At 50.4% G+C, this 24,840-nt stretch overlaps 8 protein-coding genes across 8 annotated transcripts; 4 read left to right on the top strand and 4 right to left on the bottom strand.

Annotated features, from left to right (window-relative positions):
• Positions 1–3,164: 3,164 nt before the first annotated feature.
• fen1 (multifunctional nuclease RAD27) lies at positions 3,165–4,627 on the bottom strand (the record flags this gene model as incomplete). The annotated part of the gene is made up of 5 exons (XM_056938727.1): positions 3,165–3,686; positions 3,780–4,341; positions 4,400–4,404; positions 4,476–4,561; positions 4,615–4,627. 5 exons carry the CDS (start codon positions 4,625–4,627, stop codon positions 3,165–3,167), a joined length of 1,188 nt encoding a protein of 395 aa, XP_056786104.1.
• A 310-nt stretch (positions 4,628–4,937) lies between these two features.
• Positions 4,938–7,384, top strand: N7539_009131 (Transcriptional activator of proteases prtT; the record flags this gene model as incomplete). The annotated part of the gene is made up of 4 exons (XM_056938726.1): positions 4,938–5,203; positions 5,323–6,166; positions 6,230–6,506; positions 6,558–7,384. 4 exons carry the CDS (start codon positions 4,938–4,940, stop codon positions 7,382–7,384), a joined length of 2,214 nt encoding a protein of 737 aa, XP_056786103.1.
• A 581-nt stretch (positions 7,385–7,965) lies between these two features.
• N7539_009130 (acyl-CoA dehydrogenase) lies at positions 7,966–9,476 on the top strand (the record flags this gene model as incomplete). The annotated part of the gene is made up of 4 exons (XM_056938725.1): positions 7,966–8,170; positions 8,232–9,147; positions 9,239–9,348; positions 9,430–9,476. The coding sequence occupies 4 exons, from the start codon at positions 7,966–7,968 to the stop codon at positions 9,474–9,476; spliced, it is 1,278 nt and encodes a 425-aa protein (XP_056786102.1).
• Positions 9,477–10,153: 677 nt separating this feature from the next.
• N7539_009129 (putative ubiquitin conjugating enzyme (UbcD)) lies at positions 10,154–11,129 on the top strand (the record flags this gene model as incomplete). The annotated part of the gene is made up of 5 exons (XM_056938724.1): positions 10,154–10,197; positions 10,301–10,346; positions 10,519–10,548; positions 10,718–10,901; positions 10,990–11,129. The coding sequence occupies 5 exons, from the start codon at positions 10,154–10,156 to the stop codon at positions 11,127–11,129; spliced, it is 444 nt and encodes a 147-aa protein (XP_056786101.1).
• A 1,496-nt stretch (positions 11,130–12,625) lies between these two features.
• On the bottom strand, positions 12,626–12,938 carry N7539_009128 (uncharacterized protein; the record flags this gene model as incomplete). Its single annotated transcript, XM_056938723.1, has 2 exons — positions 12,626–12,691; positions 12,744–12,938. 2 exons carry the CDS (start codon positions 12,936–12,938, stop codon positions 12,626–12,628), a joined length of 261 nt encoding a protein of 86 aa, XP_056786100.1.
• A 4,092-nt stretch (positions 12,939–17,030) lies between these two features.
• Positions 17,031–19,052, top strand: N7539_009127 (GMC family oxidoreductase; the record flags this gene model as incomplete). The annotated part of the gene is made up of 2 exons (XM_056938722.1): positions 17,031–17,421; positions 17,500–19,052. 2 exons carry the CDS (start codon positions 17,031–17,033, stop codon positions 19,050–19,052), a joined length of 1,944 nt encoding a protein of 647 aa, XP_056786099.1.
• A 417-nt stretch (positions 19,053–19,469) lies between these two features.
• Positions 19,470–20,050, bottom strand: N7539_009126 (uncharacterized protein; the record flags this gene model as incomplete). The annotated part of the gene is made up of 2 exons (XM_056938721.1): positions 19,470–19,629; positions 19,815–20,050. 2 exons carry the CDS (start codon positions 20,048–20,050, stop codon positions 19,470–19,472), a joined length of 396 nt encoding a protein of 131 aa, XP_056786098.1.
• Positions 20,051–21,045: 995 nt separating this feature from the next.
• On the bottom strand, positions 21,046–23,862 carry N7539_009125 (beta-glucosidase; the record flags this gene model as incomplete). The annotated part of the gene is made up of 3 exons (XM_056938720.1): positions 21,046–23,434; positions 23,518–23,693; positions 23,779–23,862. 3 exons carry the CDS (start codon positions 23,860–23,862, stop codon positions 21,046–21,048), a joined length of 2,649 nt encoding a protein of 882 aa, XP_056786097.1.
• Positions 23,863–24,840: the final 978 nt, after the last annotated feature.

The following is a 24,840-nucleotide window of genomic DNA, read 5'->3' as shown; positions in this document are numbered from 1 at the left end:
GTTGATAAGGTGGTGAAGAAGATTGATGGGAGATTGAAGTTATTGATCGTGTTATAAGTCAGATGACTTATACAAGATTTCAAAAAAGGGGGGAGTGGTGGTTGCGAGTGGGAAAAAAAGAAGAAGAACCAACGAAAGGGAAAGGGTGGGAAGAGCGGCGGGGCATCCGTGATTTATAGGCGGCTGGTGTTGACACAAGATCACTCACCTCTCATCGCCCCCGGGCGCCTCTTGCAAAGATCGCACGGGTCCTTGTCCTTTTCCTTTAGCTACGTCTCCACCATCTTTTCAAGAATTTCCGGCGGAGGAAGCTCAAAGGTTTATCTCAGTCAATATGCCGATCTACACAGGGTCAATTTATATTCATATATGATTGCTCTGATGTTGCGCTCTTCTTCCTCTTCTTTGTCGTCGACGCTCGTCATGCTTGTCAGTTAGTGCGTGTTTTCCCCAAGCGAACGACGCGACTCGCGACTAAGAAACTCATCATCGTAGAACCTGAGAAACTGGGAGAAATCCAGAGCTGCTTGGACTCATCTTTATGATCCAGTTCCTACCATTCCCTCTCGCTTCACCCCGGATTCTGAAGATCACCCTTTGTAGACAACATGATGCAATGACCTTATCTTGTAGGCTGCCGACGACTCTTCTTCGCCGAACGATCGGTCAGCCTCGCGCGACGATGGTGACGAATGTATGGCGCCGCTAGCATTCTTTCTTCAAACGGCTCTTCTTCCTGATCTCTCCCCGCTGGAGGGTAATGCCTCGCGTTCTGTCTCCCTTTCAACTTGATTCTAGACCTAGAAACATTCCACTGAACCCAGCGAGGATCCGCCTGTCCGAGGAACTCCTTTCCGTCCTTCCTCGCGACGAGGAGACGAAGCTCAGTCCAAACCAATCTCTTCGGCACGACACTTTGCTTTTCCACTCCTCTAGTACCAGCTTCTGCCTGACGATGGCTACTCTCAATATGAGAATGGAGGTATCTCCATTTCAACCATCTTGCTTGGCATATGCCTATATGTTTAACCTACTGAAGACGATTGACGCCTTGGGCCACTGACCACTCTGACTCCGCAGCTGATTCTCCTTCGTTGCTCGTCACTCAGAAAGTCCAACAGTTAAATTTCAAATTCTCCGACACGGGACAGCTTCAATGAATCCAATATCTACGACCTCATGTCACTTTAGGATATCAAAGCTGTGAAGAAAAGCTTCGCTCCTTGCGTGGTGAACCTTGAGGACCTGCAGCTGTCACGAGGGACATGCGTTGGCACACCCCCGCCCACTTTCCAGTCAGGCCCATGGTACAGGGCCAAGACTCGATGATGTCGTGACTTGGATTTAGGCTCAGAGGTTGTAGGAAACTCGAAGTCACTTCGATCTCGGAACGTTGGGTCTACGACTATGATTTTTACCATTTGGCTGGATTGAATATGGCACTCGAACTGATGTTGCAGATATAGATCGCGCTGACCGCTTATGCCTTTGCCCTACCTTAGCTTCGTGAATCCCGTGATCTGCATCCACCTCGATCTGACTGCTCCCGTCACCCGAGACCCGACACTCGACAGAGTACCAAGTCATCTAGGATGAGAATTTTTAGTATAACAAAATAAAAAATCATTTAAAAATCCGCCTCGTCAATGGATGATAATCCCAGGGTGACACTTTGAATACGCTTCTCAACCCTTGTCTGTTGAGCACATGGTCCGCCCCGACTTTGACCTCCTTAAAAACGGAAGAGGCTCGTAGGTAGTCGAGAATTAACGCGCGCAGGTTCCCCAAATATATAGTTTCAGTCGCCAGCTTCTGCACCCACGGCACCTCCACCACCACCTCTACATGCATACAAACCCCTTTCAACAGGTTTGGTGGGCCACCTCATCTGGAAATCGAATCGCTCATTGAAGAACCGGATCACGGCCAATCAGACTAAATCTCTTGAATAACGTAGCCGCGACGCCCCGCAGACTACAAGACTCACTCAGTCCTTTCAAACGTGCTCGAGCGATTACCTAACTGCCAGAGCTTTAATTTACAATCTAAGCTTCCCTCCGAGGCAGAAGCAAGTAGATCCACCCGACTGGAGGCACCTGGATGGTACCTCCACACAAGTTGGAAGTACACTCCTTCCGTTCATTGGACTTTTTTTTTGAATATATTTAATTACTCAAAGATAGCCTTAACGAGTTGCTTCGCCAGTAGTAGCTTGCGCCTATTTCGCACTGAAAGTGGTTAATAAAGATGGGTCGCGTTGCGCTACTGTTCTGCTGGCGAAAGGGAAGGATCATGATGCCTGATTCAAGCGGCAGAACATCCGCCGTCGAATCAAGAACCCGAATGGCGAAATTCCTGATCCTAGAACAACCACTGCTCCTTTCAACTCAAAACCCACATGGAAGGAAAGCCGTCAAAGATGTCCATCAGATCATGAAAAGAGCTTGTCATTTGATGGGGTGGTTGTCGAGATCACGGGCACTCTCTTTAAGCGACATCTTCGGATCATTCTCGCTTAATCCCATCAGGACTGTACACATACAACCCGACAAGCTTCGATCTCAGCTCGGCAATTAATACATTCACGACTCAAAATTAGAGGATATGAATCAAGATAAGCTCGAATTAGCTCCTAGCAATTCTCTGAGCGATCATGGCCCGGAAAAGTTGAGGATCAGCAGAATAAAATCGACCGTCTTGTACCGTCGCCGACAACATGAACCCTCTGATCCTGTATGCGCCAGAGTGAATTGACTCTTTTTAAAAGCTTGGCTGAAGAGAGCATAGCAGAAAATATCTCCTGCATAGTCTCGGACATGAGAAATTACAGATATGTTGAGTAAAAGCCGTTCATTGAATTTCGGCTACTGAAGAATAATCGCTGAATGCTAGAAATCACCTGATCAAGGCCGTCACGGAAACCACCACATGTAACCCACAAGAATCGAGAACTCAACAAGGCAATGTAAACTTGCCGTAACACCAACGCCTGACTCGAGAAATAGCGAGACAATGTGAGAGAAATTTTTGTTTACGAAAAGGCGAAAAGGTAGCAGAATCGTGGTCGGAGAGATGACCGATTCTCCGACGAGCCTGGAAGTTGCAACAGTCGCCGGACGCCGTGGGCCCATCCCAAAGAAGAGAAACACTGGTCTACCTGGGTTCTAGTTCGCACCACGGGGCTTGGATTTAGCCTCCTTCTTAGCCTTTGCCTCGTCCTTTTTGCGCTTCTTCTGCTCTTGGAGCTTTTCATCATGCTTTCGCTTCAGGGAGGTTTTCTCCTCATCAGTCTTGGCTACCGGTTTGAAGAAACCCTCAAGCCTTGACTGCTGAGCGCTCTTGAGGTTCTTGGTAAGTCGCGCAGCGCCGTTGCGAACTCGGTCTTCATTGAATCCCTTGTCTGCCACCAAAAACTGCACCAAGGCTTCCACATCGGGTGCCTCCCACTTGAAATCGCAGTCTGGGTGGTTCGCGTCTCGCACGTCTGGGTGCGCGAAGAGTTCGCGCGCGTCCTGGAACGGCCAGTCCTCGGGAATGACGTACTTCTTCTTCGGGTCATTGTTCATGTATTCGACCACTTTCTCGAGCGTGCCGTGTTCACGGATGAGGGCGAGTGCTGTGCTGGGGCCCACCTTGGGGATAGGTTCCAAATAATCACAACCAAGCAAGATGCAGAGATCAATGAACTAAAGGAACGAGAAGAGAGACAAGCGTCAGCAAGATGAGGATACTACAGCTAGAGTGGACGTGCGGTGCACAGATTTCGTCATGAATCATACCTGATTGCGGTCCATATTGAGACCTTCCATCGCTTTATTTAGGTGGATCTCTTGAATGGGTTCTTTCCGTTGCTCACTGAAAGTCAAGTGGCGCAACAAGATCGGCGCCTCGAAACACAGAGTGTCCATGTCCTCCGACGCAGCAGCGTAGACCTTACCGGCTCGCGCCAGAACAGCGCATTGTGCCTCGGCCTCTGTGGGCGCATCAATGTAAGGAATACCCATCAGCTTGAGTAGCTTCTTGCACTCAGCGTTGTGCTCGCGCGTTACGCGCACTGTCCGTCGAGAGAATTTCTCGACATCCTCCGCGGTACCGGTTTCCTTAGCTTCCTCGTGTGCTTCAGCGGCCTCCGCCTTGCGTGCACCACGCTTCGCAAGCTCTCCAGACTTCAGCTTCGGAGGGGCTCCGTCGAAAACGTAGAGTGGCTTGATACCGTTGTCGACCATGCGCAGGGTTCGATAGAACATGCCCATCAAGTGTGACGTCGTTTCGCCAGACTCACTCATGAGCTGTTGACCTTCGGAGCGCACGGCGATCAGGAAGCTGTAGATGCTCATGGATCTGCGCCGAATTAGTAGTGCTCAGGTGTGAGAATTCGCATTTAATGTGGTAGACGTACGCATCCTGCCAAAATTGAGTGCACACGTTAGCAAATTTTGGAAAAAAAACCTGTATTGTTCATGAGAAGAGCTCACAATAGCGACCTTCCGGCCGAAATGATTCTTGATCTCCCCCGTCTTGATCGCATCGGGCGCATTCTCAGAAATGATCTGGTAAAGGTCTGAGTCCTGATTAGCAAAGAACATCCATAAGAAGTTTGATAATCCCACTCACTCTTGATACCCATGGTGGAATAAAGTTTTGGCAATCGCTGAATTGGAAAGAATGTATGCGAAGCACACTTGCAAAGCTCCAGAGCTTCCAACCACGAGAATGACGCGCTCGCCTATCAGACACGCGCCGCAATTTTAGCCGTATCGAGATAAGCGTGGAAAGTCACATGATAGCGGAAACGAACCGGCCCATGACCGGAGCTTGAGGCTAATATCATGCCTCAGGCTCTATATTTATCGGAGAAGAGCCGGAGCCAACCCCGCCTTTTTTTGATTTCCCCGGAATTTGTAGTCCCCCTTGCGGGACAAGGTGCGCATTCCAGTATGAAGCAGAATCGCATTCACTTTGACACTAATGATGGTACATCACCTCCCTCACCTACTACTGGGGGCGAATTCACGCCGGAAGACCAGCGACAAGGACATATCCCGAAGATATCCCGAAGGATACGCGCGTGCACGGAATGCAAGAAACACAAAGTGAGATGTGACATGAAAACTGGAGAGTCCATTTGCTCGAGATGTCGGCGGATGAACCTCGAATGCGTCGTAAACAAGAGTCTTCAGACATTGCTGGAAGATGAGGCCGAGTAAGTTAAGCCTTACCTCTCCTCTAAAAATTATCACGCAAACTATCTGCTACCGCACAGGCAGGACTGATGAGATTCAAGGACAAGAGGACTGACACCCAAACTGCATGATCTCATAGTTGGAAAAGCATGGTCGAGCTTGCAATGACCGACTTGCTGAGAAAGGCACAACTCCCGGAACTCTCATACTATCAGACAGCGAGCGGAACAATCGAGACTCCATCGAGGAAACGAGGACGCCAGAATTCAACAGTGTCTCTGGAAGAAGCTGGCTACATCAACGGAAACCGCAGTAAGAAAAATTCATTGGACCTGACGGCTAGAAGATCCGTAGGATCAGTCTCATCCTACCACGCCCCGGCCCAACGACAATCCCAGTACAAAATCGACCATGAGGAGACGGACGAGACATCGCTCGTGACAGCCCCCATGGGAAGCCTGTACGAGGTGACGCAACTGAGCGAGAATAAAGAGAATCTGGAGAGCGAGGAGTACGCGCCGGATCAGGCATTGGTTACCGACTTCATCTCCCGAGGGGTAGTAGGCATCAACGAGGCAGAAGAACTTTTCCATCACTTTGACCAAGTGCTGAATCGATACTTGTGGGATGGGGCTTGCTTGGCACACAAGGATTTGACATCGACTCGAAGGTCATCGTCGATGCTTTCTGCTGCGATTCTCGCCGTCACAGCTCTGCATTTGCCAACCAAGGAGCGAACATTTGACACGTGCTACACGGAATTTGCGAAATTAGCATCCGAGTCGATGCTTGAGAACCACCACAACTTGGATGACATTCGTGCCTTGTGTATCGGAGCTTTTTGGCTTGCAGACGTGAGCTGGAAGCTCTCTGGATACGCGGTCCGCATTGCAACCGAGCGAAACATACACCAATTCTTCCGAAAGGCCATACAAGGCTCTTCTGAGCATCAAGAGCACGCGAGATTGTGGTATTTGCTATATGTACGTACAAATGGTCTTTCGAGAACACGGCCATATTTGAGTCTAACATCTGGGCTGCATCAGACATTGGAGCATCACTTCTCAATAGCGTACGGCCGGCCTCCAATCATTCACGAAGATCCCGCCATAACTCAACATAATGCTTTCACAAAATCGCCCACAATATCCCAGTGTGACTTGAGGCTTCATAGCCAGGTCGATTTGTTCATCGTACTTACTCGCATATATTTTGCTTTCGGCCCCGACGTGGAACTCGAGGTTCCGGAGACCGAGTTTTCGAAGATTGATGACTTTGATCAGGAATTGGTGGACTGGAAGTCAGCATGGCTTCCACGTCTTGGTAAGATAAACCGGAGCATTTTGTCACGGGTTCGTGCTGACAGACAATTAGCTGGGAGTCGTCATGTCGGTGCATACCCATATAAAGCGGTATACATGCACTATCATTTTTCTCGTCTGCAGCTCAACTCGGTTGCCCTCCGTACGTACCACTCATGCACCTCCTCTAAGACAATGTCGTCAGAGCGAAGGAAGCTTGCCAACGTAGCCATTGAATCAGCTATTGCTACTCTGCAAGTGGTACTGGACGAGCGAGATATCCAGCGTGCCTTGGTCGGGGTCCCGCTTTACCTTCACAGCATGATAACTTTTGCCGCTGTGTTTCTCATGAAGATTGCGGTCAAGTCCTGCTCTACTGAGCCCACCCAACTCAGCCGCGGCCAGATCACGTCTATCTCTTCAGCCGACCTTGCCATCGACATCCCCTACGTACGGCTCATAGTTGGCCGTATCGTCGAGGTCATGGTAACTTGTAGCCAGCGCGCGAGCGAGCGTCATCTGAGTCACCATATCGCTCGCGGGTTACGAAAGATGCTGACCGGTCTTGAAGAATGGGAGAAGAGAAAAGGCTGCCCCCAATCTTATGGGCCGATGCCTCCTTCTGAGCGGTCTTCGATCTTCAAGCCAGTCGTTATCCCTGGTGCACAGGTAGTAGGTGAGCGGGACACTATTGTGAATCATCCGCCTCCTCTGTTAGGGGTGGCTCCTCTGTCTGCCGAACGCAGCAATGGGTTCAACGCGAACATACTTCCGTCCAAGCGTGATCCTGGCCTTTCAGAAGGCTCCGTGGATCCTATGATGGCGGATTTATGGGGATTTGATGAAGAGTACTTTCCTACGGGCGTATTCGATTTTTTGCAAAGCCAGATGCCCGCTTGATAGAGTGTGCAAGGCGTCATGTACCTGACTTCTTATCACATTGGGGACGCGTAAGTGGTATATATGGTCATAGAAGATTTCTTGAACAAAAGCATTCTAAACGGAATGACTGTATGCGTCGACTACGTTATGAAGTTACGTCCACCATGCTGCCTTGCTCCTTCGAACGGGCTTCAATAAACTCAATAAGTATGTAAGACTAGCATAGTAGCTCTCCAGCTACGATGCTCATACCGGAACGCCCGATAATCTATTCCATTCTCGGAGTACTGCAAAAGCACCGAAAATGGCCGAGCAGTCGGTAATTGATTGCCAGGAGGTAGACTCACACACGAATCGGTCGATCGATCGAATCATTACGTGAAGAGTCGACCGACCCCAGAGTCCGACGGGCCGCAGTGTGCTCGGCGATTGCAAACCTCGGAGGTGCCGAGGTTCTCCGGCGGCTAGCGCATATTTGATTGAGCTCCCCCGCAACAGAGCGACCATGGATTCTCCTAGATGATACTTGGCAATTTGGTTACCCCGATTTCTTTTCCACTTGTTGTTCTATACTTTGCATTTTGAAAATTGAAAGCAAAATGATGAACCGCTCGCTTTTCCGTGCGGCTGTCCGCTCGGTCCAAGGAAGCCGCACTGTCGCTGGTCGTCGATGCGCGTCATCCTCCGCAGTGTTCAATTGGGAGGACCCCCTCGCCTCTGCGGAGCTATTCACGGAAGAGGAGTTGGCCATTCAAGATACCGCTCGACAGTACTGTCAGGAGCGATTGCTACCACGAGTTCTAGGTACGTGACATTGCTTGCTCACGTTATTTATCAAGTCGAGTCTAATTCAAAATTCCATTAGATGCCTACCGGAATGAGGACTATGATCGCAAGATCCTGGAGGAGATGGGCGAGATCGGCCTTTTGGGTGCTTCGATCGAAGGATACGGGTGTGCCGGTGTCAGCACCGTGGCATCTGGGTTGATCACCAAGGAGGTTGAGCGAGTGGACTCTGGATATCGTTCAGGGATGTCGGTCCAGAGCTCATTAGCCATGACAGGTATTTACGAATTCGGCACGGACGAACAGAAGCAGAGATTCTTGCCTGAACTAGCCAAGGGTAAGCTTTCCGGATGTTTTGGTCTGACGGAGCCAAATCACGGCTCTGATCCCAGCTCTATGGAAACGGTGGCGCGCGAGCACCCAACTCAGAAGGGGACGTATTTGTTGACAGGCAGCAAAACCTGGATCACCAACTCCCCAATCGCAGACTTGGCGTTGGTCTGGGCGAAGCTGGAAACGACAGGGAAGATCAAGGGATTCCTCGTCGAGCGATCACGATGCCCACCAGGTACTTTTGAGACACCCGCCATCAAGAACAAAAGTGCTCTCCGAGCGTCCATCACCGGCATGATTCAAATGGACGACTGCCCCGTCCCGGCAGAGAACATGTTTCCCGACGTGGAAGGTTTGACGGGCCCATTCACATGTCTCAATAGTGCTCGCTTGGGAATCGCTTTCGGCACGATGGGCGCGCTGGAAGACTGTCTCGCACGGGCCCGAGAGTACAGTCTCGAGCGAAAGCAGTTCAAGGGCAATCCTCTGGCGAAGTACCAGCTGGTCCAAAAGAAGCTCGCTGATGCGGCCACGGATGCTGCTTATGGCACGCTGGCTGCTGTGCAGGTGGCTCGCCTGAAGGACGCCGGCAAAGCCACGCCTGAAATGATCTCCATGGTCAAGCGTCAGAACTGCGACCGGGCCTTGGCCAATTCTCGAATGTAAGTTCCGAAATTCCGCTACCCAACCTTTACACTGCATTGTAGAGGAAGACGGATTCCATGTTCGAAGCTAACCAATTGCCATATACAGTCTTCAGGAGATTTTCGGAGGCAATGCAGCCAGCGACGAATATCATATCGGACGTCATGTCGCCAACTTGTTTGTAGTGCAAACATACGAGGGCCAGAGCGATATTCATGGTGAGTACTTGAGCTTGACCCGTCGCGCAGCGACCAAGGTTTATTGGGCATGAAACTGATCATCTTTGCTTTTTGTGACAGCTCTTATTCTCGGCCGCGCAATCACCGGCAAGCAGGCCTTTGTTTAAGTATCTGCAACCGACGCTGGCATGTTGAAAGTTTGTGTCCACTGTCTACATAGTATACCCGTCATCATTTGCCTGAAATATCAAACCAGGCAGGCGACTATTTTTGTATATAGCATCTTTCAGTTTTAGATTGGGAGCAATGGGAGCGCTAATTATTCCCTCATTGGGCCAACGGGCGATCACAAGCGCCGTGTCAGCACGTGACATCATCGAGTTACTCTCTCAACATGAGAAGTCTCGTGTGAGACTTCCGATATATGATGCTGCAGGTCAAACTTGGTCATAAATCTATTTCACAAAGTCAAACAAACTTCTAGAGTCAGGCTCAGCCTTCTGGTAGCCAGATAACCTCAATATTACCATGCTGTATCAGCAAACATTCCTTCAATACACTAGATACGATTAAAAACCTGATCGGCCCACCCAGGCAGAGCCAAACTCGCAGCAGAGGGATGTGTCATGGAGTGGCGTGTATTGGTAATACCTAGCCATCACTGACCCGCCCGACTTCCCCCTCTTTCTTCTTCTTTCTCTTCTTCTTTTCCACACAAAGACGTAACCGTACGTGGGAACGCCCGACTCTTCGATTCAATCTCCCTCCTCCGATCGCTGACCCAGTTTTCTCCTCCTTCCAGAGTCCTCACCTCACACACACCTCATAACATCTCACCGTCGCCATGGCTCTCAAGCGCATTAACAAGGAACTCACTGATCTCGGCCGGTAAGGCTCTGCTCCTCATCCCACCACCCGTTACCCCTCTACAGACTGAAAACATCACACGAGCAAGACTTGGAGAAACTAACATTCCTCTTCACTTCTATAGGGATCCCCCGTCCTCCTGCTCTGCCGGACCTGTTGGAGATGATTTGGTATGGCCTCCTTCCCTTTCCTTTTGTTGCTATCGACAGACGATCGGTTTGAGGGGTGTCTCGTCCGGCGGGGCTGAAACCTTGAAATCCGCGGGCTGTCGGAATGCCGGAGCAATCGACGCACATGAAGCCAGAGCATTTAACTGACCTTAAGATATTCTTGCCTTAATAGTTCCACTGGCAAGCGACCATTATGGGCCCTGTGAGTCGAATGTGTTATTCTCGTCATTGCTTCACGAATCAGGACAACTGCTCCATCTTGTTAGAGGTGTTGGTGGCCATCAAAGGCGTCGATGCGCCTCTCCAGCTGGAGCCGTCCTGAGACACGCTCATTTCCAATGTCTACAATGGTACTAATATTTTCTGTTCAGACTGACTCGCCCTACTCTGGTGGTGTCTTCTTCCTCACTATTCACTTCCCCACCGATTACCCCTTCAAGCCTCCTAAGGTCAACTTCACGACCCGCATCTACCATCCCAATATCAACTCCAACGGCAGCATCTGTCTCGACATCTTGAGGGACCAATGGAGCCCCGCTCTCACAATCTCCAAGGGTAAGTCAATTTTAAATACCCTATCAGTTGCACATCTTGCCACTATTCCAAGCCTCCAATCGAAAACACCGGCGCTAACCTCGCCCAGTTCTACTGTCGATTTGCTCTATGCTCACAGACCCCAACCCCGATGACCCGCTGGTGCCCGAGATCGCGCATGTCTACAAGACAGACCGTCCACGATATGAGGCAACGGCTCGTGAGTGGACTCGCAAGTACGCTATCTGATCGATGAATGTTCCGCAAATCTGCTCGCCTTCCGCCCCGCTCGCATGCTCATGACTAAATTCCCATTCCGTCGCTCCTGTGTCGTCCCTTTCAGTTTCTCTCTTAGTCCCAGATTCGTGAAGCTTGGCGTATCGTGGTGGTAGAGGTTCTGGTTGATTGGCCGAAGATCTACTCATTCTTCCGTGCTGCATTGGACTCCTTTCTACTATTTGCATCTGCCTCAAGTCGGGCCAGCTCGCATTGGCTCCCTTCGTCATTATATCTCTTTCTACGTGTCCGTGTGTGAGCCTGTGGCTCGCGGCACGGTGTCTCCACGAGCCTCACGACTAAAATCTGCATACGGCATCTCATCATTTCTGTGCTTCATTGATCGGAGGCTTTTGGTCGTGCCAGACCAGCCATGCGATTATGTTCTTCGTTTTTTCGGTCAAATCAAAAGGCAAATTTACACAGCAAGAGAGATGGGAGTCGCAAGCTTCTTGGAACCGCATTGTCTACTCAGCGGTCATTGCTGGAAAACCTTCATTTCTAGCCATGGTCTTACAGTAGGCACGACCTCTTAGCGGTTGATTATATGAGTTGTGCCCCATTCACGCGCTTGGGGAACATGGTCCGTTCACTGTTTCGTGGGTCGAGACTGAGCTTGGAGGATTTTGAGAACGCGATGGCTTGGAGCTACTGGATGGACTCGGGTTTTATCAGGGCCATGCGAAGTTTGGCGGGAAGAGCAGGAAATTTTACGAATCTTTTTTCTCGATGATAGCAATTACTCGCACAATCCATCAGGCCGGTTTCTGTATGGATGAATTTTGTCTAGTGGTGTTTGGGCGCCGTCACGTAGGAGGAGTTGGTACAGACCTGACAGGGTACAGTCAAAAGCATCAACATCGTCGGCCTGCCAGGAGGAAGGCCACCCTTGTGGGTCGGCAATAATCTCCAGGCTGTAGCCATCAAATAATAGGAAAGGCTCAGATTGAATTAGACGGCTACGATCCCAGTGTGCATCAAATTGCCCAGTTAATGATCATTATAAGCCTGCTCATTCCTGAGACCGGGTAGAAGTGTCCCAATGTCACGATTCCGGGTCGACCCAATACGCTGAGAAGATTAGAAACATTGTCGGCCCACGAGGAGAGGATATTTTCAAGGAAACACTCCCGTTCATCTCCACGTCTTGTGCGTCTCCTATGCGGCAATTCCTTCACCATTTTCATGACTTTGTACTGCACCATGAGCCACTCCGAAGGTCCGATCTTTCGCTGTGGCCAGAATGTCTCCAGATCATGCCCCATCTGCTTGAGGCGTGTATCAGGTTCACTCTTCATTTCCTGCACAACTCTCAAGTCCGGTAGATTGTATAGATAGCCCTATCTGCCCCAACTGCGCGTGGATAGATCCCCCACGTTTGCCACAGTGACAAAGTTCACCCTGCTGAGCAAATAGGCCGTTATACCAAAAGCAGTCTTTGTCGCGGCCGTATTCATCTCTGATCCAGCCTAGATAGCAGTACAGAAGGCATGAGACATGTAGATCATGCTCACCCATTTGAGCAGCTTGATTTGCTGCCCCGATGGGTTAGAGTCACGGCTCTCACTTCTCACTAAGAGCGCTTACATTGACGAGGCCGTCTCGACGGCCTTTCACCGTCTCAACCGTGTCATCGCTTTGGGTTTTGATCTCGTCGAGGGTAACCGCATGACTCTTTAATTTGTCGAATGAGAGATTTAAGCTGTGTGGCGTGATCGTCAGGAGTGCGATGCGGGCTTTGTGATATAGATTCCATTGACGGGTGCTGTCCATGATGCTCATTTTGAACTCTTGCATAGAGGCCAAGATCCAGAAATACTACTTCGATGTGGACAGCTGGCCATCGTCGAGCATGAGCTTGATGTACTTTTCGGCATCCTTCAACTTTGCAGACAATCGCCCGTCGCCAAGGCGCAACGATCGAATCCAGAGTATGATGTTCTTTCATTCTCTCATAAGGCACTCTGACCTTATCCGTGAATGTATAGCATCCGCGGCTCATATGATAGAGAGCCTTTGTGGCCTTGCCGTCAGCGGGGGAACGCACATAGTGCAGGACTGCGATATTAAAAGATTCTCTATCAAGACAGGATCCTTTCAACTCAAATTCGGACAGAACTCTTACTGAGTGCACGGCATTCTGGCACGTCGGTCGAACTGAATCGCATAATGCATCTCTCATCATTCATCGTTCTGCAAAGGTCAAAGACAAGTCCCAATGCGATCTTCAGATGGCAGTCGTGATATGAGTGTATGCGGACGTGATCTAGGTACTGCTTCCTTGAGCTCCGAGGGTGTGCAAGGCGCTCAATGCCCTAAATGGAGCTGTAAATGTGACACTGCATCATGAATAGTCGTTTCTGCATCTGGGCGTGGGGAACAGCGTGCTTTTAGTGCTTGTACATCGCTATGATCTATCGAGACAGCATATGACTGTCTGTGTAGGGTATCCGACGACTCTCTTCCCGTGTATAAAGCGATGGTGTGTGGTTAGTCCTCGGATGCGGCAAGCACTAAAGAGGAAGTACTCTTACCTTGCAAGGGATTTCGCACCCGGATGGACAGGCAATTGAAAACCATCGTCGAATCTGAACAATGACCAGTCACTATGACTGAGCCTTATGAGACTTCCAAGGCTCACCCAATCTGGAATCGTTCATCGGGTGACGATTCGTGTCGTCATTTTCAACATGGCGTGGCCGCTCGAAGAGCATGGGAGAAGACTCCGTAGAATGCCTGCGCAGGCGTGGAGGCGTGCCCATATGAGTGGCTGCAGCAGCAATAAGCCAGTGTTCAAATTGTCCAAGTATCTGTAAAATTCGCAGATCATATAGAATTTTTAAACAAGGCTCTGGTGATCTGGTCTAAAGTCTTGAGCTGGAGATGATACGGCTCATACTGTAGTCATCTTGGCGGCGGCGGCTTTCGTCTTGAGGCGCCTAGGTAGGTGATCAAAGTGATTAGGTCACCATTACTATTGGCTTTACATTGACAGAATCGCTGTAGGCGTCGACAAGGCAGGCTTGTGGGTCTGGTTCGACTATGACGTGCTGAAGATCTTCCTTTATTGATTAATGAGTCAGTGTCAGAAGCCTTAGCTGATAAAAGAGAGAGCGGCGCTCCATGAGTGTGTGTTCACAAGACTCCGAGTTCCCCAGTGCAAAGAAGTTACTACCGAAAGTCTTATACAGAGCGGCATCATATGGAGTAATTATAAGATATTAAGGGGGTTAACCAAGACAGCGCAGTAAAGAGGTGGAAGGAATGGCGAGATGGTCGCGTATCAGAGGTTCTAAACTTCTACCTAATCTGAACTGACTGGCAGAATCACATGCTAAATATCATGTAGTGAGCTCATATTCTCGATCAAAAGGCTATCTTGTCATATCCTCCCTGGTAAACCTATGGACTAAGAAATAATGAACTCTTCACAACTTTCTTCGCAAAGAGTCGTGCTAAGTTTTTCTAGCCTTGAATTTCAGTTACAAAATCGCTTACTTTGGCATCCGGATTCTTCTAAGATCAATCCAAACTGTTACAACGGAGCGCAAGTCATAGATAGGAACTCATGCTTGGAAGTCAACCATACATAAGAGGCTCCCCGTCAACATTGCTATCATACATGTTTCATGGTCTATTAGTTGTAGTCTACTATATCAGGGAATGCCAAATGATGAGGTGCAGCTACAGTAGGTGGCAAGGTGCAGCTGCACGATGTGAGAAAGGGATGAATCATGAGTGTGAGATTGACTAGCGAGGAGCGATTCTATCTAGGCTATGGGCCGGGATGAGACGGCAGTATCACATGCCATACAAACACCAAGATAGTAGACGCCGATTCCAGACTGACTTCTATCTAGTACGATAGATCTAACGCCGACACCATATGAGTGGGCTACAGGTAATAGGTACCAATGCAAGCATCAGACCTTGTGCTTTATTGCGGTAGACATGAAAGCTATGTTAAGAATCTCATAGTGTCAGCTCATGAATTCTAGCGCCTACATGTGAAGTGATGTTCATAATTCCATAGAGCCTTACCCGTCCTCTCATGATTATGATTGACATATACAAATAGCGCCTGATAGCGTATCGCGCTTTTCAGAGTATCCGAAGTCATCAGGATCTGACTCTCCAGGAGGTAAGTAATTCTACGGGTCTTCGTGGATAGTCTCGTTGGTTGCTGGATAGACTTGTTGGATAGTCTTTCTGGCGATCTCCCTAATGCAGGCTTTATCAAATACTGCCAGCTATCCTAGTGAGCTCTAAATTTCGTTCTCATGTACCTTCATCTACCATTGTCCCACTGGAAGATTGGTCATGCTTTAGAAGCAATGGCGAAACAGTAGTTCTTGGCTACCGCTACAAGCGTGTTTTGGTTGGCCCAGGACATCCGAGACTTGCCCATTCTAGCATGCATCAAGCCAGATTGATGTTAGCGAGTAAATAGGAACTTTCAAACTGCTAGCCATTATTCATTGTACTTTTTGCCCGACAATATCCTTTGTTAAGATGTGCATATTGGCGGACGATGCTGATCTGCTTTCGGTGACGAGGAAGGCTCCTTCCCTAACGTGATATCGTGACGAATCCGTGGGATGAAGAATTAGAATTGGCGAACTGGCGCTGCCTCCTGTTACAACCAGAGATTTCTTTATTATTGCTTTTTAGAAATCAATTTGTGTGAACAATGCCAGGTGGGCACGTCCTGAGGTGACTGGAGGTGACTTATCAGTCGGTCAGAACTTTAGGTTGGCCGCCTTCAACAGCCTCCAACACCACTAGTACTACACTTTCCTTGGAAAGCTAACTACCTTCCCACAACATGCTCCGCTACTTGCCTCCCTACCCACTATCGCACGATGCGTCTAAAGTGAAAGAGGAAGAAAGGGACCGATTCCAAGTTGCCACTTCTCATGCCTTTCAAAACTCACTGCCGGAAGCGTATCCACTTGAGGAACCCAAGCCCGCGGTGGAAACCGCGATGGTCTGAGCGGTTGATCAACGCTCGAATGAGCAAAGCCCGAAGGGCGTTGAGAGGCGGAATATCTGCCAAGCGTTTACTGTGGCCAGTACTGAACATTCATCTCTTCTTGGACAAACCCAGAAGCTCACGTGGCAGACAGGATAATGAGCCACTTCCCCTGAAGAAGAACCACTTGAAAGACCCACAGATCTCTACTCCACGAGGCCTGTCATGCCTGTCATGCCTGTCAATCAACTCTTTTCATCATTCAAATTTGGTTCATCCACACTCTCAAAGACGATCCTCGTATTCCAGAGGTGTGGATCTCTCTCTGTCGGGAAAAAAAAAACGGATTTCAGCAGTAGGATCAACAGGGATGGGCAGGTGAGCTTGTGGGGAATTCCGTGTCCCAAATTAAACTTCTTGACGATCGCTCGGGACTAGGTGCTTAAAACGGCCTAGATTGTGTGCACTTTGCCCGCGTGTGGACTATACACGGTGGGACCTTTATAGAAGACACGGACCGTTCCTCACCCCATTCGCGGGCTGCAATTGGCAACAACGGGATGATTTAGCGACGATTCAGGTCTTGGCTGGACTCTGTCTCCAGTCCGTCTAACAGTAGTAGCCGCGGCACGGTAACTTCAACGGTTCTCAACGGTTTCCGCACGGCCAGGATGGACATGTGGAGCATGTCAAAGCGAAGAAGCAAGTAGCTTTTCACGATGGATGCTCAGAGGCTGGTGTGCGTCGCACCGAGGGAAGATTTCGACTTCAGGGGCGATGACAAGGAAAAAAGAAAAAGAATCTAGCGGAGATTCTTAACAGCATATAAGAGACGATTCTTGTTTCTCACCAGATCCAAAGTCTCAAATCATCCTTTGGCAGCCATTCCTTTCTGCACAAAGATGATCCTTCCTCATCTTTTCGGCCTCTTGGCCGCCACTGCTGGTGTCGCTAGTGCCGTCAACATCACTGGTTACGAATATGTTGTCGTGGGTTCAGGTGCCGGAGGTGGCCCTCTGGCAGCTCGTCTTGCGCTGGCTGGCCACAAGACCTTGTTGCTTGAAGCTGGTGACGATCAGGGTGAAAACTACAACTACACAATCCCTGCCTACTCGGCCAGATCCTCTGAAGATGAGAAGCTTTCATGGAACTTCTTTGCTCGTCACTACGCAGACGATGAACGTCAGGCTCGTGACTTCAAAACCTCATATGAAACCCCCAGCGGTGAATTGTACACTGGTCTGAGCCCTCCCGAGGGCTCAAAGTTGCTGGGTACTCTGTATCCCCGCACAGGTATGAAGACATCAGCATGTCGTCTGCGCCGCATGGAAGCAATGAAGTTATACTGATCATCATCGTGATTACCTATAGGCACTCTTGGAGGATGCACTGCTCACAATGCCTTGATTGCGGTGTACCCTCACGAATCCGACTTTGACTACATAGCGACCTTGACCGGGGACAGCTCGTGGTCGCCGGACAACATGCGCAACTACTTCACCAAGTTGGAGAAGAACCATTACCTCCTCCCGGGTCAGAAGGGCCACGGTTATGACGGCTGGTTGTCGACCGAGACTGCTCCTTTGAGCATTGTTCTGGAGGACCCTCAGCTTCTCAGCATGTTGACCGGTGGAGCCTTTGCCTTGGGTAACTTGACTCAAAACGTCTTCAACATCGGCACTCTGTTGGCTGGTGATGCCAATGCTGATGTTCCCCACCGCGATCACGACCCTGGCTACTACCAGATCCCCATCTCTACGAAGGACGCTCACCGCAACGGTGCTCGCGAGTTCATCATTGCTGTGCGCGATGCGAAGAAGGCTGATGGCTCCAAGGCCTATCCCCTCGACGTTCGTATGAACACCCACGTTACCAAGGTCACCTTTGATGAATCCGTGACTCCTCCCCGTGCCACCGGCGTGGAGTTCCTTGAGGGGGAACACCTCTACAAGGCCAGCCCTATGTCCAAGCGTGCTGGCAATGGTACTCCCGGTTCCGCCTCTGCTTCCCGTGAGGTTATCGTTGCCGGTGGAGTGTACAACTCGCCCCAGCTACTCAAGCTGAGCGGCATCGGTCCTGCCGATGAGCTCAAAAAGTTCGGCATCAAGGTGATCAGTGATCTGCCCGGTGTTGGTACCAACCTGCAGGATCACTACGAGATCTCTGTTCAAGGTCGGGTCGAGAAGGACTTTTCATGCTTGAACAAGTGCACCTTCAGCATCCGCGACCAGGCCGACCCTTGCATCGACCGCTGGCAGACCCCCGTTCTGGGAGATCACGGCATCTACTCATCCCCCGGTCTCGCTGCCACCATGTTCTACAAGAGCTCGGTGACTGCCGACGACAGCTTTGATATCTTCTGCTTCGGTGGACCCGTCAACTTCCGTGGCTACTTCCCTAACTACAGCATCAACGCCACGGACGAGCACAACTGGTTCACTTGGGCCATTCTCAAGGCTCACCCACGCAACACCGCCGGTACCGTCACTCTGCAATCTGCCGACCCTCTCGATATGCCTGAGATCATCTTCAACTACTTCGACACCGGCGTTGGTGACTATGACGCGGATCTGACTGCTCTGTACGAGGCTATCGAGCTCGCGCGTGATGCCTTCAAGCGCCAGCTCGTCCCCATTACCGAGGTCCTTCCCGGCTCGGCCGTCCAGTCCAAGGAGGACATCGAGCAATATGTCAAGGACGCTGCCTGGGGCCACCACGCCTCGTGCACTTGCCCCATTGGTGCGGACAACGACCCCATGGCTGTCCTGGACTCCAAGTTCCGCGTCCGTGGCGTTTCCGGCCTCCGTGTTGTTGACGCCTCTGTTTATCCCAAGATCCCGGGTACCTTCACTGCTGTGTCGACCTATATGGTTGCCGAGAAGGCTGCCGATGAGATTCTGACGGAGCTCAAGGCTTCTGCTTGAACAAGCACGAGCGGATTGCCTGAGGGTGTGGCTTCTCACGGCCTAGTCCAGGCATTGAGCGAGCAATTTTTGAAAGGCGGACATGCGGGTGAATGTATACGAGCTTGGATGTCCCTGCACATGTCTAATATGTAATTTGAACTTGAAATATACCCTCGGTACTTCTCTATCTTGCGACTATCGGGACAACCATAATCTTCAATCCAGAAAAGTCAAAACAAACTGAACTTTCACTTCCCGCTTCCCTCGTCTCTCTTCTACTGAGCATGGCTCTACGTCCCTAATTGAGTCACATACATGAGCTTTCGTAATTGGAGATCCTGGATAAACGTGAATCATCATTCATGCTGCCTTTACGCCCCCCCCCCCCCCAAAAAAGAAAGGTCAACCGAACATCGCATCTATTCACGCCCGTCCTTAGGCAAGAAAAGCCTGCACCTTAGCCTTATCCAGAATCTCGCCCTCAATCAACCGCTTCGTCTCTTTCACCTCCCCATCAACGTGCTGGTAGCGCACAAGCGCCGGGATATTGTTAATCCCCCATTGCGTACGGTACACATTCATGGGATCCTTCCATCTGCGATGACCCTGTCAGAACACGAAAACACAACAAATAGAGCGCCAGTTCCCCCCTTCTTTTTTGGTCGACGCCCTACCACCCACTCGTCACATTGATCCAAGATGAGAGGATCAATAGCGAGAATAGGAAAAAAAAACGAACACAAGGGGGAAGTTTAGTTAAAAAGAAAAAAGGGAACTCACACCAACTTCTCGCCCACCGAAATCACAGCCACAGCCGGCGCGTCGGGGGCTGCAAAAGCGGCGTCGAGATGCGGGAGTGCATCGCGGACGTCGGGACACCAGGGCTGCTGGGTGACTGGGTCGTTTCCGGAGATGAAGGCGATGATGGCGGAGGTCTGGTTAGAAGGAGAAGAGTCCTGGGGGATGTCAAGTTGAGAGGGAGAGGGTGGTAGAGTGAAGTCTTTGATGATTGGCATTTCGAGGATTTTTGTTTTTCTTTTTTTGGGGGGTTTGGTGAGATTCTGGTATCTGGTTTGAGTCTCGGAGAAGATTGGAGGATAGAGAGTAGAGAATAGAGAGTAGAGAGTAGAGAGAGATGGTCGGTTGTTTTTTTTCAGGGAGGGGGAGGATGAGGGGGTTGTTTTAGATGGATTATTGCAGTGGACAAGGTTGAGGTGTTGAAACAATTGCAAGTCACCAGATAGTTGGGAGAAAGGTGCAGTGGTAATGGAGTTCTGATAGTGAGGGTAGAACGGATTTCGGAGAATATAAAAGTTACCGTCGCGGTGTCTTTGCTCTTTTCCTTTTTTTTTTTTATTGCGGCAAGAAGAAGAGGGATCGAGGGATCTTCAAATCTTGATGAGATTGCCCTTTTGGGTTGGCGCTTACGAGAGAATTTTATTTTGAGGGATGTCCCTGTTCGGTTTGGCTTGGGTTGGGTGGGGGGGGGGGGTACGGGTGGCTTTTAGCGGCCATGGCGGGTCAATCCATCCAGACTCCAGAGGAGAGGAACGGTTTCAAAGTGTAGGGGTGTTGACTAATTATAGTAAGTGCTAAGTGGTGAGGACATCTGGCACAGTTTGCAATTTTGCAGAGATAAAGAAGGGCGTATTGAACATGTTGAGTGATCATTGCCAATGAGTTTGATAGATGGCTACTAGAGTCAGTAACCTTGTATTGTACTAGGTAGCGAGCAGCGACAGACTGTAGTGGTGATTTTGGACTTTTAATTTTTGAGCATCTCATTTTCATATCATGGTGCGCCACTCGGTTCTGGCATGTTCTCCCATCGTATAGGATGAGATCGGTAGAGATCAATCGAGCATCGTGTTCAATGTTCATAGCTGTTTAATACAGCTTATAGCAGACTCGCAAGGAGAATAGACATTGCAGCAGGTAAACGTCTCATCGAGAAACCTCGTTTCACATTCATGTCCCATAGGACCCATTTCACCAAAAAGAAAATAAAAAATCACCACGCCTCGAGTCGTGCACGCAAAGGCAAGTCCCGACTCGACCGTCCAACATAAACCTCCTTGGCCGACTTGATCACGCGCCAATTCTGCGTCTTGACATCCCAGTTACTCAAATCGCGACGCGTCAAATTCGCTCTGAAAGTCTTGCTCTCGCCCGGAAGCAAGTGCATCCTATCGAATGCACGGAGTTGGCGAGGTGGATTGTCGCCGCCCAAGTTGACGTAGAGCTGGACGACCTCGTCACCGGCTAACCCGCCAGTGTTGGTGATTTTGGCCGTGACTTCGTACAGCTCGTCGTAGAGCATGCTGTTGCCGCCGCTGGTGACGGGGTCGCCGGCTGGGTTGAGAGGCTGCGGGTTGCCGTCGAGGGCGTGAGGCGGGATGAAGGCGGTGCTGCCGTACTGGGGGTCCTCGGAGGCGGCGCGGAGTGACTCGGTGCTGTTGAGGTAGGGGTAGATGTAGGTTGAGATGTACTTCAATTCCGAAGGGAATTGGTAGTCGCTGAGGAATTGGCTAGGCAAGGGTCCGATGACGGGGGCTTGAATGGTGTTGCCTGTCGTGGGTCGATAGGGACGAGCGTGCTTCTTGACGACGCGCAGATCGGTGTAGGAGAACGTGGTGTATGAGAGACCGTGACCAAACTCGTAGATCGGGTCAATGCCGGCCTGATCAAAGTGTCGGTAGTCGAGGAAGATCCCCTCGGAGAAGAGTTGCTGAGGTGCCTGGTCTCCGTTGTTGGGAACATACATCACATCGGTGCCGTAGTCCTCGCGAGACTTGCCCCAGGTGAATGGGGTTCGACCAGCTGGGTTGACTGAGCCCCAGAGAATATCCACAAGGGCATTGCCCGATTCCTCTCCAGGCAGACCGGCCCAAACAATCGCAGTGATGTTGGGATGCTCATAGTAATCATTCAGCAGAACTGGACCGACAGTATGAAGGACGACGATGGTGTTATTGCACAAAGAGCTCACATTGCGGATCACTTCATCCGCATTCTGCCACAGAGTGAGATTGTTCCGGTCGCCCCAGTTGCCGTCGACGGTGATATAGCCTTCGCCAGAATCCGCGTTACCAAAGACTATACAAGTAGCGTCTGGCTGAGAGACAAGCGCGGAGATAGCGCTGCTGTCGTAATTGTCAAAGATGCTCTCATATCGACCACCATATTCCAAGACCTTGGCTTGAAGCGCCGAGTCTGGAGTCACAAGGAATGGGAATTGAGTCGTCCCAGATCCCCATCCCATCGCAAGGGTACCCTCGTCGCAGCCGCGATCAGCACATCCGTTTGGACCCTTAGGGTTTGGCCCCGCGTCTTCGCCAACCACCGCGACAAAGTGAGGTTGTTTCAAGGGAAGCGCGCCGTTGACATTCTTGAGCAGAACGGTTCCCTTGGCGGCAGTCTCACGAATCTGTTTTGCGTGGTTTGCACGCACGTCCACATGCCAATTCACTTTCTCATAGTCCTGCTTACTATAGAAGTATTTGTATCCGTAGGTATCAAAGGTCCACGAGTTAAAGTTCACGTCAGGCTGATCCTCGATAGTCAGTCCGACTTTGAAATAGGCTGCCATGATACGCATCGCCATATCGTCGATGCGCCACTCGGGCACGGTACCGTTCAGAACGGCAATAGTGAGATTGGATCCCCAGAAGCTGAATCCCGAGTCAAATACTGTATCGCCCGGCATCGTCATGTCGAGCCCAGCCAGGGCCGATGACACGCCGGAATGCTGTGCCTGCCAATCACTCATCACGAAGCCCTGGAAACCCAGCTCGCTCTTGAGGAGCTTATTCAGTGTGTGACTGTTCTGGCATCCGTAGGAATTGTTGATCTGATTATAGGAGCACATGAAGGAACCAACACCAGCACGCACAGCGTCGGCAAAGGGCCACAGGTACATTTCGTGCATAGTGCGGTCATCAATGTTAGAAGAGATCGATTCGGCGATAATGTATCCGTGGTCTGCGGCCTCGCCTGTCTGGCGGAAATGCTCTTGTTCATTCCCGACGTAGTGTTTGGCGCAGGCCACTACTCCGGTATCCTGCATACCCTTGATCGTCTCGGCCATGGCGATGCCGTTCAGAACGGGATCAGGCGAAAACCCTTCCCAATTTCGACCTCCTTCAGGAGCGCGTCCCATCGGCCCAGCTACAGGACCCAGTTGTACCGTGATGCCCTTGCCTTTGTGCTCTTGGGCCATGGCAACACCGCGCTCATATAGAACGGTCTTGTCAAATGTAGCGGCTGCCATCTGACTGGATGTGAAAGCCGAGACATAGTCTGCGAATCTCACACCTTGAGGGGAATCTTGCAAACAGAGTCCCTTGAAACCAAGGCGAGGTACTGATCCGGTATTACCAACACAGGGTCCATTTTGCCAGCTTTCAAGAAGAGAGGATAAGTCAATATAGTCTTCTTCGCACAATCAGACATATAGATTTTGAACCGAAAAAGGCCCACTCACCCAACACCTGTCGTCAAGTTGACCTTCTCCAGCAATGTCAGCTGGGATACAAAGTCCCGCGCTTTTTGATACGCGTCCTCCCATCCTTCCGCGCGAGGATTCATCCATGGCGAAGGATAAAAGGGTGGTGAGTATGAATCCGAATCCTCGATCTGTAGTCCGTGAAGCAGCGCAGGCTTTTCGTACAAAGACGTTAGCATATCATCAGCAATGTACGCAACGTACGAAAAGCCACGCATTCGCGATGAAGTGGAGGCATACTTGATGATCATATATCGGCTTTGCTGCCACAATCCCACAACTCGCCCATGATGTAATTGCAAGTATTGTCGTGGAAGTCTTCATAATGCAATAGCGAAGCTCCAAGGAATCGAGCCTGTCACACAATCACAGACACAACGACCTCGTCAATTTGCGACCCGCGACCATCTTGTACTTCTGGCCCTCGACAGGAGAGGTCCCCGCAATGTGGACATAACAACGCCCTTCGCATTCCTGTCTCCCGCGTACCATTTTCGCGTCGGTGTTCATCGTCCCGATTGGCGAGTTTGATCATCCCTCAGTTGGGCTCTGAGCTTTCCGAGCTCCCATGGGATGATGCAGGGCCCTTGGCGACACGATATGGGGCTTGACCGGTCTTCCTTATGATAGCGAAACAGGGGGGGGGGGGGGGGCGCGATTTCGAACCAGGGAGAAAAACCGATCCTTCAGGGATTAATTGAAGCAGCCTGCGCTCGGCATTCCCTGCGTCATAGTACACCTCGAGTGACATATTCTCTGTTGCAGTTTGCCGAGGCTATAGCAATAGCCAGGTATGAAAGTAGACCGGCAAGTCCGCGAGGTATGCATGGTCAGGAGTGCGCCATCCCTTGTGGGTTGGCATCCCTGGCATCTACCGAGGACACTCCGGCCCCTGGAGGAGGAGCCTTTGAGAACCCCAGAAATGCTTGCAAGAGGTAATACATGGTGTTTGTCGATGGGAGGTAAGAAGTCTTCCGTTGTGACGGAGTGAACAATACCCGGATGCCCCTTGTAGGGGACAGGCCTTTCGCCCTCACAGACAGAATGGAAATCAGGTGATTCAGCCCAGCCTGTGTTTAGACTTTATCTGAGCTATTTTTGATAACGACCTCCATTTCGCTGAAACTATTCAGAGCTTATTCTGCAAGACTCCCCCTGAGACCAATATCTATAATAAACTCTTGACCGTCAACCTATCCTACTTATTGATCTAAAAGCATCCAACTCACTCGGGAAAAAAAAAAGGCTATGATCGAAAATCAAAGCAAATTGAATTGTGGTTCAATCTATGTATATGCAAAT

Source organism: Penicillium diatomitis, assembly GCF_028827545.1.
Source record: "Penicillium diatomitis strain IBT 30728 chromosome Unknown utg000015l_segment0_segment0, whole genome shotgun sequence".
NCBI classification, from domain to species: Eukaryota; Fungi; Ascomycota; class Eurotiomycetes; order Eurotiales; family Aspergillaceae; genus Penicillium; species Penicillium diatomitis.
Note: the sequence above shows the minus strand (reverse complement) of the source record. Positions and strands in the feature narration are given on the sequence as shown.